At 41.4% G+C, this 17,707-nt stretch overlaps 2 protein-coding genes across 5 annotated transcripts in view; one reads left to right on the forward strand and one right to left on the reverse strand.

Moving 5' to 3' along the window:
• The window catches only part of MGAT5 (alpha-1,6-mannosylglycoprotein 6-beta-N-acetylglucosaminyltransferase), a 114,817-nt gene extending 106,827 nt beyond the window's left edge, over window positions 1-7,990 (forward strand). For all 4 annotated transcript variants that reach the window (XM_083865256.1, XM_083865255.1, XM_083865257.1 and 1 more), the window contains exon 17: window positions 748-7,990. In XM_083865256.1, the coding sequence (XP_083721382.1) occupies window positions 748-946 (199 nt within the window). In that variant the 3' untranslated portion in view covers window positions 947-7,990. The remainder of the gene's footprint in view (window positions 1-747) is intronic.
• A 5,796-nt stretch (window positions 7,991-13,786) lies between these two features.
• TMEM163 (transmembrane protein 163) overlaps window positions 13,787-17,707 on the reverse strand; it is a gene marked incomplete at its 5' end in the record, with an annotated part of 88,298 nt that continues 84,377 nt past the window's right edge. Inside the window, 2 exons of the mRNA XM_083865705.1 lie at window positions 13,787-14,911; window positions 16,274-16,415. Coding sequence (XP_083721831.1) covers window positions 14,851-14,911; window positions 16,274-16,415 — 203 coding nt within the window. The 3' untranslated portion in view covers window positions 13,787-14,850. The remainder of the gene's footprint in view (window positions 14,912-16,273; window positions 16,416-17,707) is intronic.

The raw sequence follows: 17,707 nt of genomic DNA on the forward strand, positions 1-17,707 counted from the left end.
TCTGCTTTCCAGGTTTTCTATCCCCACTTTTTGCTAAATTACACTGTAGAAAATTTTGGGGTTTGTATTTTCTTTGAAAAGTTGTAATTTCCAGTGGAGTTCAGAAGCAGCTCATATAAAGACTTACTTTTCTAGCTGTCTAGACAAAATCATAATCCTGTGAAAAAAAACCCGTCTGTTAAATGCTAAAAGTTACCAATGTTTCCAGAATAAGTGAAAAACAAGGCTCTGCTGGAATTGCTACCCTGGTGCTTAAGCTTTGTGGTCAGAAAATGGCAACTGGCATTTTTCATTTTCCTGCTGACTGTTTCCTGGGAGCTGCAGGCTCTGTTCCCTGGAGCCCAGGAGCAGCATCCCTCATCCTCACAGTTCAGCTCGCCCAGCTCCGTGGGGCTTCCCTGGGGGAGAGACTTCCTGAAACCAAAAAGAATATCTCTTGATTTCAGATTCTTCGAGTCTGTCCTAAGGAAAATACATGGTGTATATAATTTTAGGTTTTGAGGTACAGTCAAAAGCATTTCTTCTCTCTTTAACTTCTTAATCTTCAGGAAACAGTAAAGCTGTATAGGCTGCACTGCCCTCTGCAGAGAGAATCTGTACAGCAGGAAAGTCATGTTCTGGAAAGGACATGTACTCAATTTAGGATCTAATAGAGTGGGGATTGTTATTTTTAGCAAGAAAGGATGAAAACTGTACCAAACTCTCCTAAACTCAGGTGTGATCTAGATCACCTGCTTTGCTTTTTAGGCACAATATCGAATGTCTCACCATGGAGTCTGCAAACGATATCCTGGTCCCCTCTTTTGATGGAAGGAGGAAGCACTGTGTTTTCCAAGGTGACCTGCTGCTGTTCAGCTGTGCTGGCTCCCACCCTGTCCACAGGAGGATCTGCCCCTGCAGGGACTATATCAAGGGGCAGGTTGCACTCTGCAAGGACTGCCTATAGCAGCAGCAGGGCTGCTCCCAGCTGGGGACAATGGGAGAGTTCCAAGAGGAGTTCCTTAGTACTTCCTGCACTTTGGTCCAGGTTTTCCGCTGCGGGCAGAGCTATCATTGCTGGGCAGAATTATCTACTAAGAGAGGAGGGATTCGTGATAAACAGCTGTAACTGATCTTTTCTCCCTGTAAGGATGTTTGCAGTGTCACTCTTCAGATTCCTTCAGCTGTTTGCGAAGAGAAACGAGTCTCGTGTTCGACAGTGATTTGAAGATGACTGCACAGAATAGTTTGTAGAAAATTTCCAGACCCATCAAACTTCTGGTTTTTGTTGTTTGGGTGAATGTGTTTTTCTATTTTTTTTTTAATGAGTTAGGACATCCCCCCATCATGGTTAGCTAAAGGATCTCAACTTCATTCCAGTAGAAAATTGAAAAAAGTGTGCTTGAGGGAGGGGATGCTGGGGAAGGAGGACTAACATTTTATTCAAGGTGCACTGCTTTGGGTACAGCTTTGGCTTGAATGGCTACAAAGTGGTTTCCTTCACAAGAACTTGGAATAATGAGAGAGCTCTGTACTCTACTATTGGGTTATTCGGGCCCAGTTTTGTTGTTTTGTTTTGTTTTCCTTTTTTTTTAATGAAATCTTTGTATACAACAAGGTATTGTCTGCATCACAGCTGCTGCACCAGAGCAGCCTAAGCAGAGTGTCACAAATGAGCAAGTAGGCAGTTGCCAGCGTGTGACACATCTTGGTGACTGCACAGCTCCCTGGGCTTGTGGCATTCTTCAGTGTGGAAAAGCTACAAAAACACACAACCATTTTTGGAATGGACTCATCACAGTTTACTGGTCCCATTTTGAGAGTAATCCTTGGAATTTGCCCACGCTTCTGTTGTAGTCTGTCTACTAGAAATACTGTGTGAAGCAAAAAGTATTCAGCATCATTGGAGCAATATTATTGTTAGAGCCTCAGTTTGCTATGGCTTCCAGTAGTTAAAGTGTTGCTGAATGACATAGAAAGGTTAAACTAAGCTAACTATAATTATTGTATGGTAGAAATGTAAAATGTCTTCATAACTAGCTAGGTTTTTAAAGAGAAGTTTTTTTCTGGAGAACAAGTAAGAGGAGGAGACAAAGAACTGGAAAGAACTAATCAATCCTCTTGGGTTCTTTGATCGTTTTTCTTTTTTTAGGGGGCTACTTGTTTCTTCTTCCTGTTTTATCAGGCACACCAATTACAAATTTAGAAGAAAACTAATCAGAAGTTCAGATTTTAAATCAAAGTTGGTTGGGTTTTTTGGGGTTTTTTTGTTTCGTTTTGTTTTGGTTTTTTTGTTTTGAGAGAAGCAAATTAACCCCTCTAAACTGCCTTGTTACAGAGGTAATTTTTGGGTTTTTTTCAGCAGAAGGTGACATGCTTGACAGCACCATTTGTAGTCAGGAAGTTACATGTTCAGATTAGTGAGAAACAAATCTGCAGTCAGAGTCTGTCTGTAGGTTTGCAATTTGGACATGCTCTCACCATGCTGGAATAAAACCTCAAATCAGCACAGGTTTATTTTTTTTTTCCATAAAAATTACCAGGTAGTAATGAAAGGCATAGATATTTTACATTTTCCTTTCTCGGACATATCTGCTTGGTTCAGATTTTCCTTGTAAACAGTGTTCATTATCTGTGTGGGAATATTGGACGTGGTGACCTACCCAAGACCAGGCAAGGGAGATGCTATTGCACTGTGGATAAACCCTCCAGAACAGTCTACATTTTAACTTTCAGTTTAAAAGCAGTGAGTGAGCCTTTTCAAGCCTTTGGTTTCTTCCTGCTGCAACACCCCTGACAGTGTTACCCTGTAACACCCCAAGACATCGCTCTGCACAACACAGGAGGTTGTTGAGTGTCCAAAAAAGGGTCTGTGGGAGCTGTTGAACAGCAGGGTCACCAGGATCTGGGTTTGATGATGTGAAAATCTGCTGTATTTTTAGATTAATTTTCCAGAAGCAGAACAGCTGGGTTCTCTAATGGGAGGCAGAATTTTTGTATGAGAAGAAAACAAACGCAAACCAGTATGAAAATCTCTCCTGTTGCAATAGCTCAGCATTTGCTTCAGTCACCACAAATACAGTTTACTATAGTTTCACTGCCCTGGAAAAACTGGGGGAGGAAATTGGAAATGGGTCTGAGCAGGCACAACAATTCATTCTGTATTTATATAAAATATCCCCTGCATACCTGTGCATATTTGTGCAACTAGAAAATCCTGCCTATCACACAGTGTATGAACTTCCAGCTGGTGCTGAAAGTAAAGGCAACAGCAGGACTTGTCTTCACCAGTTCAGCCTGATGTTTTTCAGGCAGGAATTGATTTTGGGCTGGAATATCACAGAATTATATTGGAAACAAAGATTTGTGCTTGTGCACTTAAAGGATGCAAAACATGTGGGTTTTGCTGTAGTGTAATTCTTTGCTGTAAATACATGTTTGCTTGGTTCCCCCTGCTGTAAGGCCCACATGGCAATACATACTGCATTTGATTTTGCCTCTAAACCTTTAAAGATGGGAGGGGTTTGGTATTTGTTATTATAAGATTTTTCTGGTCTAGTGCTTTGCTCAACGCTAAGTTTGCCTTTACCACAGCAGGGAGAGTTTATTATAAGCTCTGTTTTTTCATGCTGTAGCACTGTTTCTAGTCTGCTGAACTGAATTACTGCATTCTGGCAAAAACGAAACAGCAGCACCGATGCCGCTTGCATTTCAGCCAGGGACAGAATATCCAAATTGATGATGTGAAAGTCAGTGGTCTCTGATCTTATTTCCACTGAAACCTATAGAGAAGATTCATTAATCTTGAAGAATAACAAATCAAGACCTACAGCTTCAGTCTAAATTCCTGTGAAAGGAGACTATCATGAGAACTGTGAGTGCACAGACTCTGCTCACTGAGCTCCACACACGCTCCCCGTCACAGCCGCCTTCCCTCGTGCAGTGAGAATTTAGTGAATCCCTCTGCAGATACACACTCAGGCAAATCCATGTGGGACTAGTGGAAAGTTTGAATTATTTACTAAAAGCTGTAATAGATGCCCACATTTCAGGCTAGCAGGCAGCTTTCTGTCCGAGTTTCGTAGCTATTTTCTTTCCTAATTGAAGAATAAAGGTGTAGTCCAATTCTTGCACTCAAGCAAGGACATCAGAGAGGGGGGACCGTGCTGCTGTTTTCAGCCTGACAGCAGAGCTTGCAGCTTCCTTTGCTCAGAAGTCAGGTTTTTGCATGACTGCATTTGAATATATTGATCTGCGATTGATGGGAAAAAAAAAAAAAGATCAAAAGTTGAATACAAAACCATTTTACAACCTTTTAAACATATCTCTCATATCAAGACATTCTTTGTTTTAAAATTTTGTATTTTTGTATGTGACCTAGTTTTTTTCAAAAATCTTGTTCCTACGGGATTAGAAAACTTGAGAGAAGCATTTACATATTTATTAAAATTAACATAAAAGGCTTGCCTTTGAAAGGTAAAGTTGGTAAATACACACTGTTTAAAAATGCCAATAAAAACCTCATTTATTTCATATATGCAAGTTGATTTGCACATGTATAAATAGAGTTGCTTTTTGCATTTTTTGCTTAGTTTCTATGTTTCTTTTTGTAATTTATAGTTGCAGCAGTGTGTTTGCTTGTTTATATCAGATTATGTTTCTACAAATATTTAATGTTTATGTGCCTTTTTTACTTTCTTTGGGGTTTGGATGAGTGTTTGGAAATATGGACACTGTCTGAACAAGTATAATGGAACACTAATTCCAGGTAAATTGTGCTGATGACTCTACAACTTAGTGGTGTGAATTTTGAATGTTTTTAAGTAGTGGAGAAATCTGTGCTAAAACTATATAAGGCTTACTAAGATAAAAGATGCTATAACTTTTAATAATTCCTGCAAAACATTGCTTCTGCAAGCAGAATGCAATTTACTGAGAATCCGTGATTTGGCATGAGAGCTCCTGCTGGCACGGGATGTCTGTTCAATGACCAGGGAGCAAAGGAAAGCCATCAACATTCCCCAGGGAGACAATGATGACAGAAAACCTCCAGGAACAGCCATAAGCTGATTTGATGAGCAGGAAAGCTGAAGATCCACATTGAGGTTTGCGAGGTGTTGTTTTTTCAGATAAAGATTTCTGTGCATGGGACAGTTCCTGGTGCTGGCAGAGAAAACAGGACTTTTATCACAGCTGAGCTGGCAGCTCTTGTGGGGAAGGGACTGTCAGCTCGTTGCAGATGGATTTTCTTTTTGATGCTACTACTCTTCAGCAGTAGTATTTTGCAAAGCAGCTGCTGATCAGATTTCGGTTGGGATGGGGTTTAGCCAGAACCAGGACTCTGCACCTTCCCAGCTCCACTCTGCTCCCAGCTACTTTGTGTCAGCTTTTGTGATTATCAAGAATTCAGACTCATTGAAAATTTCTCTTGATATCATCAGCTCCAAATCAGGCTATCATGTTGTACCACTGTCCTTTAAAATCCTGGGCAGCATCCTTGATTTGTCCTTACTAAAAAAGACATACCCTGTCCTCTCAGAGTGCATGGCCCATCTGAATTGCAAAGGTGATTTATGAAATTGCAGCACTGTTCATATAAACAAAACCCAAATTGCTTTCTCGGGTCTGTCTTTTGCTCAGAGTTCATTTTGGGACCAAATTCTGCTAGTAAAATAAATTAAATGGGATGAATCAGGCTGGATCCAATCTCATCCAAGCCTAATTAACTTCGTGACTCCCACTGGCTTCAGCAATAGCACAACTCCTCCATTAATGTTTCTTAAAATTAAGAAATCAGCCCTCCCTTTTTAATAAGTCCAAAGCACTGTATCTTGAATGATAAAGACCAAACACTTGCAGGGCATATTGTGCACATATCAGCAACCAGGGTTTTTTTGCTGTCAGAACATAGGTCAGCTCTAAGTTGACCTTAATTATTATTAAAGTATCAGTTGAAAACTTGGTTAAATTGCTGTTCAGTCAACAGTTGGGAGTCTGAGGGGTGGCATTTTTGATTGGTTTTTTTTAGAGAGATTAGGAGTTAGCAGTTCCTGATTTCCCAGTCTTTTTTCCAGTGGTGCTAACATTTGGCATGGCTGTTGCCTTGTGATGTTTGTCCTGCAGCTGCTATGCCTTCAACTTGTCACTTGTGATCTCTTTCCATCTGTAGTTCTCCTTTGGCCCCATTGTTGTAAACTGAAGGAGAATAATGCACTGACAGGTGCGTTTTCATTGGGGCTGAAATGGCCAGGGACATAGAGGATTTTACTGAGATCTGCTTTAATAATATTGCTGTAAATGTAACATCAAAACACACCATTTTATGGGCAGTGATTTAAATATCATATACACATTTTAAGCAGTTCTGTAGGGGTTTTTTTTTTTAATTGGTTTGTAATTTCCAAATATATTTAAATGGAAGGTGTAAACAGCAACTCCATGAATCAAGTGTAAAATGTTTTCTGTAGGAATGTGGTGGAAATAGCAGAGGCTGGACCCCAGAGTGCCTCAGGGGTGAGGCATCATTTGTTGTTCTTTCTTCCAGGAAAAGCAGCAAAGTGCAACCATTGCTGATGTGCCTTGCATGTTGGGACCTATTCATTTTTATAGGTGTCATCCTTTGCATATTCATGTAATTAGGAGCAAACAAAAGTGTGTTTTAATTCAGCAGGCCTCTCAAGAGCACTAAGCCACCTGTTTATTAAGTGAGTAAATAAAACCAGGTCCTCAAAGTTTTGATAAAATGAGTAATGACTTCATCCTCAACACACAGAAACTGCTTTAAAAAAATAATTGTGCTCAAGTGATTGAAACCCTTCTCTCTGCTGGGCAGATCAGTGCAGGTGCCATTTACTTCAGTGCATGGGACCAGAATTTGTCACCTCGTGTAAGGGCTCACAGAACCAAAGCATTGAGGACCCTGCTGTCCCCATGGCCACCAGAGCATGTGGCTGCTTCTGGTGCAGGAAAACACATCAGTATTGTCACTGCAAATACCAGCCCTGGGTCCTGCAGGAGCCACCAAATCCTTGGCTTTAAGGAGAGCATGTAAATAACGCCTGGCATTTCCTGGAGCACCCAGTGCATGCAACACGACCTGGCTCGGGCTCCAGCAGCTGCAAAGTAGTTTGAAGTATCAAATAGGCACACAATAAATCAAGTTAAATTGCTGTCTGAGGGCAGTTAATTTTAATAGTGTAATACCCAGAACTAATTTATGTTCGTTAACAGGTCTGTTGCAGTACAGTGACAGTGAAAAAATATTTTTAAGGAGTTGTGGGTTTAATTTGGTTTTTGCAAGGAATGCAGGAAAGGAGGAGGAAATGGCAGTTTTTACCAAAGGAAAAGAGTAAATTTTGTGAGAAAAGTTACCCTGAAGATTCTAAGAGAGCTAAAAAATATCAGGAGATATTTACAAAGCTAATTTGGGCTTGGAGACATTGATCCCCCTGAGCTGCCCAATGCACAGGGATTCTCCAGAGTGCAATTTGGGGCAGTTCATTGGGTTCTGGTCTGCATCATTCCCTGGAGGATTCTCCCTCTTCATGGATGAAGAGGGTCAGAGTCTGAATAAGCCCTGTAGCAATGTAAATTGGAAAAAAAAAATCCTACTTAATTCACTGAAAGTAAAATACTTCTTTTTGCAAACAATAATGTGGAATCAAGGAGGAGTTTTAAATGTACACAAGAACTTCAGGGTCAGGCTGGTACTATGGGGTGTTTGGTTTGAATTCTCCCCTAATAGGTTAATCCTTTGTTTTATTTCAGTGGTTGTGTTCCACTATATTACGTTCAAGCAGTTGGATACAAACAGAACAGAATGCAGTGGTTCATATACTGCCAGGTTCCTGGGGTTCAATAGGATGGGATTTTTTTTTTTATTTTTTTTTTTTTTTAGAACAGTAAATGTCTGTACTTTAATGGCATAGAAAAATGCTTTGTTTTCACTGTTGTAGAAAAAAAACTAGGGAGAATTTATTTTTCAATAAACTTTTTTCTTGTGTGATTTGGATTTATGATTGCTTTGTGCTTAAATGGGAATGTCATGAGCTGCCTTTTGTCCCAAATTGCATTTGTGTGGCTTCTCCCAACTCTGCAGCTGGGTGTTTCTGTTGCTGCCCCACCTCTGCACAGATAAGTCCCACACCTTAGCCAGAAGAACATCAGGTGAGTAATGAACAGTTTACTTTGTTTTGTTTTAAACTTGAGTCAGTTAATGGATTACATCAAGCCTCCTTTCAGGAGGCGGTTTTGTCACAGCAGTTTTGTCACAGCAGTAGTTGGGAATTCCTGCTTTCCTATAAATTTACAGCAGGCTCAATTACAGCACACGCTGAATTTACAACACACTGTAAATTTGGGAGAAAGGGAAAGTGAGACTGGAATGACACAGTGGTTCTCAGGCCTGCAAAACTTACTGGTACAATACACTAGGGAGTTAAAGATAGAGCTACACTGTGAAAAAACAGCAGCTTTAGAGTTTTGTCCTGCAGGATCCAATTTAACATGTAAAGCACTTGGGAGCTTGTGAAACATTTGCATGTGGAAAAAGGGCTCAGGTGTGAAGCTTTGGCCCATGTGGGATTGGGGTGTGCATCCAGTACCCTCGAGAGGTGCCACATGAAATCACCTTGGCAGCTCTGAGTAAATACAAATGTTCAGAGTGAAACTTCTCCAGGGGAGCTGTCAGGGTGTTTCAGTGGCACCCATTCTGCTGACAGGCCTGTCCTGCCTACGTCAGGTTTTGCTGGCCCAGCCAAGACTGTGAGGGAAGGGCTCTCTGCTGTCAGCTGCCGGGAATGTGGAGAGGTTTTGGTGGAGGCATCCAAGAGTAATACAGCAATTAATGCAGGAGCAGTATACAGTGGAAAAAATAATAGTGAAAAAAAAAAAAAAAAGACAACAGCTCTTTATCTGTTAAAAATGTCCATTTGTAGCACAGTTGTTTACATGTTCTAAAAAAAAAAACCCCACACAACTACACTGGAGAGAAGCAACAGCTCTTTTTTTTTTTTCCAGCATTACCTTTTTCTGAGTTCATTCTTTGTTGAGGTTTTGGTTTTTTGTTTTTTAGTGTGGCCACCCATAACTGAGTACTGTAAAATCAGAAGAGTACAGAAGTCAGTAAATGCCAGCCTGAGATGCCTTGTATTGTCCCTCTCCCAGTTAATGACACACACCCTGGTAAGCAAGAGCACAAATAAAGATGTCAAAACAGATGCTTGCAGGCTGGGAGAGGGTTTGTGAGGTGGGTTTGGATATCCACTTGGCCAGTTCTCTGCAGAGGGTGGTTTTTCCACTGTGCAGCGCTGCTGCAAGAGCCTTTTATGGCTGTTTCAGTGAGGAAAAGTATGTGAATATCCTTCACCACTTGCCCCTTTTTATTGTCCTTGGCACACTTCCCCTTGGACTAAATCGGGTGAAAATGTTGTTGGTTCTGTGTTGCTATTCAACATACCAAAATTTCCAAATGTTTCCTACCATCAAAATGAATTAGTGGAGGACACTGATCATTCAGGCTCTTGTTCTGCTTATTTTTGGAAACGTTTTCCTTCCTGTTTCATCCCCTTAATTGTTGTTCAGCTTTGACATCTAAAAAGCTGAAGAGACATCTGTAAAATGGTGAGCAGCTAGAGTTAGATGTGGGCTGTGCTGCAGTCACATAATGGAAAAAAAAATCTCTGAAAATTGGAACTTGGAAGAAAAAATACACCATGCAGCTGTATTGGAAAGCTCATTTGAGGGAGCTTAAATACTGAATACTTCAACTCTCACATGCTTAGGCTGGGTTTAGTCAAACTCCAGCTGGTGGAGAGTCCACAGATGGAAACGTTTTGCTGGGACTTTGTGCTGCTCTCAAAACACTTCCCCTCAGTGTGCAAGAGCTGAAGCACCCACTTTACTGCCTCACACTCCCCTGTATTTGTTTATGCTTGTCAGGACTTGTTATTTTATTTTATTGATTACGGAGATTGCATTTAGCTAAAATCTCAGTAGTAAATCTTTATAGCAAAAAAACCTGGGAACAGTTTGCACAGAACAGACTCCAGCTGTTCAGTCTCACCGTGTGTCCTGCTTTGTTGGCAGCCTTGGCTCAGGGGTCCTTGCTCCTGCAGGACCTCAGGGAAGCACTGCCTGGCTGAACACATCTGCTTCCTGCACCTTTGTGAGGACAGACCTGTCAAAGCAAACCAGTGCTGGACAAAATCACTGAAAAACTCCAAAGAAAATGAGGTGAGAGCCTTTGGTGGCTCAGCAGGTAACAAATGGTGGTTCCACTGTAAGTACAGGGGATCTTGGAAGGGAAGATGCCAAATCCCTGGAGACCCTTCTTGGCTTTAATTTCCTCCTCAACTCCAAAGGAGGGTGGAATTGATGTGATCAGCCCGAGCTGTGCTGCAGGCTTGGGTTCTGCTCAGGAAGAGGAGGTTGGCACTGTCACTTGTTCTGTTTAAGAGGAGTTGCCTCCACTCCACTGAGGGGTGACAATAATCCCTACAGCTTGTGTCAGCAAGAGGTGAGTTCAGAGGGGTGCTGGCTTTGGTGCCAGCAATGGGAGCTGACAAAATGGGATGTCTCCCAGTTGCTTGCCAACCTAACTTGGAAGAAAATGTATTTTGAGCCTGCCTGCAGCTGAATGCTGGTGTCAGTTCCTGCAGGACCTGAACTCTGAGCTTCCCTTCTCCTGCAGCTCCTGGTGAGTGGGCTGGAGGCTTTGGGGCAGCTGATCCCACTGAACAGGGAAAAAGCAGGATCTGTTCAGTGCTACCTCCAATACAATCCTGTGGCTGAAAGGGAAACAGCAGCTCCCAATCCTGGGGGGAACAGGAGAGGGAAATATCTCTGACTGCTCTGTTACTTGAATTAATTACACTCTCACATTGCGTAACCTGGGCCCACATGCCAGGCCACAGGAATGTGTTTTTGTGCTACTCCTGTGCAGTTCCTGGGTAAACACAGCCAGAGGCAGGGATGGGCTCTGGCACAGCACCTCTCGGGGGCAGCACACCCAGCACAGGCAGAGAGGTGAGAAATCACTGCCAGCACAGCTAAACGATGTGTAACCCTTGTGTGAAGCATCTCCACAAGTCTGTGAATTCCAGGGATAATCTCTGTTCAAGGAGCTTCCTCAGCTCTTTATTTGACTGCCAAGGAAAAAATGTGTTGTCAGGTTGGGAACAAACATTCCTGGTGTGCATATTATTAAGGCTTAAGAGATGGACTGGATGACCTTGGGCTGGATGACCTTTAAAAGATCCCTTCCACCCAAAACTATTCTGCTAATCCTTGTCCCATGGTCTAACATCTCCATGAGCTAGCCCACAAAAAAGAATGACAGAAATGCCTTCTCTTTTTCCCAGGCAGCTGGGATTGCTGAAATGCAAGTGGTGTTAGCAGTGGTGAGCACCTTTGTGGTACATTCCCAGCTGCAGGTGTACCTACAGCTGAATTTGCCCACATCTGAGGAGCTTCTTGTCTGGGAACTCTGCTTCAGGTCCATTCCTGGAACATCATCAGGGAACTTCTTCTGAGGCTCTTTTTCCACCGTGGTTGGATGATGCTTATTTATGGTCTGCCTACTAGGGCCAGAAGTACAATGGAATAAATCAGCAGCAGATGTTAGTCTGGTGATTTTTTTAATGACAATCAAGATTGAAAAAAAATCTGGCTTTTAGCTAAAAGCAAACATTATCATCTCCCATGCCTACCTGGTGTGTGTGGGTCACGGCTGGGGATTCAGGACCACAGCTCGTGTAATCCTGATGGAGTTTTTGATGACTCCCTTCCTTCCCTGCTGAACAATATGGCCAGATTCAAAGCATCTGCTCAGTGTCACAGCCACTTTCAGGGATTAATTTGCAATTCTGAGCTTGGCCAGACTTTAATAAGTGTCAGTTTGCAGCCTCATTCTGGCCAGTGCTGTTCCTTGTGTGAGCACTGAGGCTCCTTCCTTGCGTCCTGCACACAACAAAGAGCCCTTGGCAGTGCTGAGGCTGCTGTGATCACCAGGCAGGTTATTGTGCTGGCCAGTGCCAAGTTTCAGGTGATTAGTGCTGATGCTTCTGAGCTGTTGCAGCTTTTGAAAAGTCCACCTCCACGCAGCCTAGCTGGAAGTACACCTGCCATCTCATAGTTGAAAAAAATCAACTGGCACTGACATTTAATAAAGAAAACTCATATAAAAACTGTTCCTTCTGAGAGTGGCTGGCTCGAGCAGTGTCACAGTAGATGGATGAGCAGTTATTTTCTCTGCTATTGTCACATACCACACAGAGTCTCCTTGATGCCAACTGGCTTTATCACCTTTTCTGAGAATAATTTTTTTCCTGGACTTTTTCAAAGTATCACAAGTATTTCTGTTATTTTCTTGTATTTACCTGCTAATAGCAGCAATGCTTTGAAGCAGCTGTGGTAACTGAAAATTCTCTTTAAATTAATCTGATAAGAATATGATTAACTTGTTTAACCACATCTCCTTTTCAGGTGTCTGCACTCAGAAACATCCTCAGAGCATTCCAGAGTTCCAGAAGGAAGTGTGAAACCTCATTAACTGAGGTTTTAACCTTCCTTTGTGCATCAGCACATCTGTGCTCCTGTTTTCACTCAACATTTTAACAGAACTATTTAATGTTTGAGCTGGGTGTTGGTTTGAGCATGCTGCATACTTTCAGTGGTTTAGAACTTTGGTGTGGCAAAGGTTTTATCAGGAGCTCAGCCATCACCATGTTCCTTCTCCTCAGTTTTCTGCAGCAGTGGGATACAAACAGGCTGCTGGACTGCACTGCCCTGGGAAGCAGCACTTCTGACAGTTCTCAAGTGTCATTCACAGACAGTGGAGTGGGAATAAAGCCCTCAGGGAGGTGGAAAAGGGGAAACAGTACCAAGAAAACTAACAAACCCATGAAATGTCTAATATTGTCAGGTTCAGACCCTGGCTCTGTGATTCTGAGGCTGAAGCTGCCTGACAAATGCTGCTAATCAGTGAGGAAACACCAGTTCCACAGCTCCCTTCATGGAACTGGTGTGAGAGAAGGAAAGTAAAAGTGTAAGACATTAAGGTCTTGTGCAGGAAGACAGGGTCTTGGGGTGGCATTTGATATTTTTAAATCTACCTGTGCTGAGTACAGTGAGCACTCCTACACTTTCCAGTCCTTCTGGAGTCCTTGCTGAGTGCTCCTCTGAAGTAGCTCCTTTGTCACCTTACATAGTGACATCATCCTGTGACAGCAAGGCACAAGCAGCATCAGCACTGACAGCCCCACTTTGCATACAAATACTTACACAAACTTAATTGATCCAAAAAATGTGAAAACAAAGGATAGCAGCAGGGCAAATTTCACTTTGCCACAAGGAATCCTGTATCAAGGCATGTTCTCTTTCCAATACTGTCACTCTCATATGGGTACTGTCAGGTCAGGGAAACCACTGGAGGGTCTCTTCCAACACATATCAGTGGGAGTTGGATTTTTCTGAAGCTCCTTAAGGACCTGGTCAAGTTACAGATGATGGGAAATATGGTTTTAACAACACACCTGTGAAATAAACACTGTCTCCACTGTATCACTGATCAGTCTAAATTACATCTACTCTTATATCTGTAGTCTATTCTTATGTACTAGAAATGGGCATTTCTATCTACTCACCTACTTACCATGGTCTTATTTCAAGCTCTACAGTGGTCTGTCCTATTTTTATTCACCTGTGATAAACAGAAGCAACAATACTGATTCTCTGTTGTGAAAACCTGGAATACATAAAATAAAGAGAAAATGGCTATAGCCAGAGAATCCAGTTTAATAGGCTGCTATACAGGAAGACTTTGTTCTATGATACATTCTGGAAATAGTTTTCAAATGTTACTTACAGATACTGTATAAAATAGGTACCAGTTTTATTGATTATACATCAAGATTCTTTTGATCATTTAATCTGCTATTAAGTAATATGTAAGATGTGTGGTGGAAAGTGAGCAACACTTTACAGGACAATCTAAACCTAATGAATAGATCTGTATCTCACCACAAGATTGAGCCACTGCTGTGCCGTTGTCAGACTACAGAGCAACCACAACGTCACACACGCTGGTACAGCTGCATATGGTAAAAAAGGAGATGAAAATCCCATTCCTTGAGCAGCTCCTCTTCCCTGCATGACTTTTTTTCGCTTTGGTCTGTACAGTAATACTGTGTGTGCTTGTTTGGTCCATGCAAAGCTATGAACAGTGTCTCATTAAGAAAAAATAGACTTTAAATTGAAGAGGTATAGTTTAATTTGGGGTTAAAAATGCAGTATCTCTCTGATCAGAGAAAGGGCTGTCCCTGCCCTTTCTGGGTGTCTATTTCAACAAGAGGGTGGAAGTAGCTACTGAAGTGTTTGAAGCAACACAGCTCTTGGTGTCCAGACTCTATGTAAGGTACTCTTAGTAGAAGAGGTTAGCAAGGATTGTACTCCTGTTACAGCATGTGTTTGGGAAAATACAGGCCAGGGAGGAAAAAAAAAGTCCAAAACTCAAATGTGAAACTGGCACTTCATTACCCACAGGCTTACCACACCATTGAGAACACTTTCACTCTGAAATATACAACATGGCAGCTGGGTTCAAACTGCGAACTGCATGTTTTCTATTGTCACAGGAATCAATAGCATACTGAAAATAAATAAGAAAAAAAGAAAACAACAAAAAAACCGTAACGCTGCTGTTCGGCTGAAATCGCAAGCAGTGTGCACAATATGCCAGATTTACAGAGAGATTTCCCATTCAAACAAACTTCAACAGGAACAGACCACGGGGAAACAAACTGCATGTTCAGGAAAATACCACTGGCACCACTTGCCAAGGCGCAGGACGCTGTGGTTTGACAGTCCTTTGCTTCACTCGAACATCTCATAGTGGCGCGTTTGCCTCACCCTGGGCACCATGTCGATGAGCAGCCTGCAGGGAGAGCACAGAGGATCAGGCACAGGGCAGCCCCAGAATTCAATATGTTGTGGTTTTGCCTTCCTTTTTTTCCTTGCCAAGGCCGGGATTAATACACAAGAAATGTGTGTTTTGAGTTCGGCCTTGGATATTTATTATTTTATATTTATCTATTTACAGACTCACGAGCTGTGAGCTATAACTAACAAGTCAGAGAAATGAGCTAAAATGGAGATGCTCTCTATCTCTACCAGGTCATCTCAAGAACAACCTGTCCAATTATGAAATGCCACCTAAATTATTTTTATTTTAAACCCAATAACTAACTACTTGAAGTCTGCAATGCGGACTCCATCAACCAATTACAGAAAACCACCTAAACCCATGAAGAAGAGGGAAGAAGGACTCAGACAATGCCCAAATTCCTCCATCTTAACTCACATGTATTTCTATATACTAAAATCCCAAAATTCAAGTTTCCAGAATTCCAACATGAATATATAAATATTAATGAATAAAAAAGACCTCAGATGGCGTTACAGCTCTTAGAGTTTTCCAGAACAGTTAGTTTTACAGTGGAAATTATGATTATACCGACCTATTTGAGAGTGGTGCTCCCCATTAAAATGTTAATTGAATTTTCCAAGTTTAAAAAAAAAAACAAAAACCCAAACCCATACAGCCTCCAGCTGAGGGCTGACTGCAGCCTGGCCAAGGGCTGCTTCTCAATGGGCGTAATTCCAGCTAAGATGCTCCATCTCCCACTTTTTCTTAGGCCAGATAAAGCCATAAGAGATAAAATGTAAAATTCAGGCTGGATTCCATGCAGAAAAGGAAAATTGTGGCAGCAATGAAGTGCATGGCAGAGCTTCATTTGATTTTTTTATTCTGTTTCTGGTGTGAATCAAGAAAGCATCTTAAAATTCAAGAGAAACAGCATCTGAAACATGAGCAGGAACCTTCAGTTCAGAAGTTGCCAAAGGTAGGGCTGGGACAGAAATGAATAGCAAGATCCTTCTTTAATCTTGGGCACCTTTCCTTTACTCTAGACTTCCTTTGGCAAAGCAGCACTCAGAAATGTGCCATAAATGCAAGGAGGACTGATTTTATCTATAATTTTTGGTTATGTTTCAAATATTGTATTTCAGGTATACAAAAAACTAAAATTATTCTGATTTCCTTTTAAGTCCTGGTTGCTTTCCAGCTGATGTGGGGACACAGTCTTTTATAACCCTTTCCACACACTCTGCTCCAGTACTGGCTGCTAGTCTAATAAATTCCAGGGATTGATTTCACTGGAATTACCCAAACTCTTAAAGGCTGTGAGCTCCTACCTCTCAGGCCCAGCCCATCTCTCTGCTCCCAGGGGATACTCACTTGATTCCATAGGCAGATATTGTGAGTCCAATTAACACTCCTATACTGCCATCCAGGAACCAGACAGAAGAATTGTGTTTAAACACTTCTGCACTAAGAAGGATGGAAAATCCCATTATTCCACCTACAAGAGAGTTGAAACCTAGAAGAGGAAAAAAAACAATTAACATCAGGAACTCATGGTATGGAAAATGGTTTTGACAGTAACCTGTCAAAGACCCTCTCTTACAGTGTTTATCCCATACTATTTATTTATTTCCATGTTTGGCACTATTGCTTAGAGCTGTAGACATTGCTGAAGACACACAGGACAATCCTAGTAATATTTTCCTTTTATGCTTTAGATATACCACAATAGCTTCCTATCTACTATTTACAATTTTAATGAACATCCTTTTAGATTCCTTTGTTTTTTCAACCCTTTCTCTTTTTCTCCAAGACTGTCTCTTCAAAATTGTCACAGAGCTTTTGGAAAAAATTAATGCCCTTTTTCATTCAACTCCTGTTTGATTGAGTATTGATTTGGGTTTTTAAAGTCATTCCTTATGTTCTGCTTTTTAACTCCGAATTCCCTTTTTCTGATTTTTTCCCACATTAACCTAAAAGATACCCCTGTTGTTCTACACAAAAAAGTCACTGAGAATGCATTAATTTGGTAGATCCATATCCTATTTAACCTAGATAACAAATGAAATATCAAACTTGAAATATTCTGTATAGCTTAGTGAGTGAGCTCCAGCCAGCTGCTGTTCACAGAACATAGCCAGGTTTTTACAATTTCCCCATGACTGCCAACAATGATACACCTGACACTTCTTCCTGAGTGTCTCCTTTGAGCCACACCTCTCACATCCAGCCTTTGTCTATTTATTCATTTATCCTCCTAACACATGTTGAAATTGTGTATATTGTGTCTATAGATATAAAGAAGTTAAAACATAAATTACAAATTAGAAATTTAAACCACTGTTACTTCCCCTGCTCCAGCTAAACTCAGAATCCATCATCATGATATGCAAAAGAATAAAACATTTTCATGCCGTTTTCGGCTGATGGTTCCAAATGATTTAAAAGCTACTTGCAAAGGAAATTGTTTTCCCTTCCTGACTTTCACTCAGCCTTTCTTTGCTGATGTGGCAGGAAATAATGTAATGGCTGCAGGTATCAATCCAGACACTGTTCCAAGTGTAAGGCCAGCACAGGAAAAAACAGGTGGCTAAATCTAGGTGGGAAACAGGTACCCAAATCCTGCAGGAAAGTTGGCTGACATCACTGGCTGTCACAGAGTTGTCCTCTGAGATGTCACAAAATTCAAGGCAGGAAATGGCTATTTTTATTATCCAAAAGGCCAAGAGCTTTTGCTATAAACAAACTGTACAAATGACATTTTGCCTCATTAGGATTCATACATCTAGGCTTTAAAGAGATATTGCT

Source organism: Zosterops lateralis, assembly GCF_965231275.1.
Source record: "Zosterops lateralis genome assembly, chromosome: 7".
Classification (NCBI taxonomy): Eukaryota; Metazoa; Chordata; class Aves; order Passeriformes; family Zosteropidae; genus Zosterops; species Zosterops lateralis.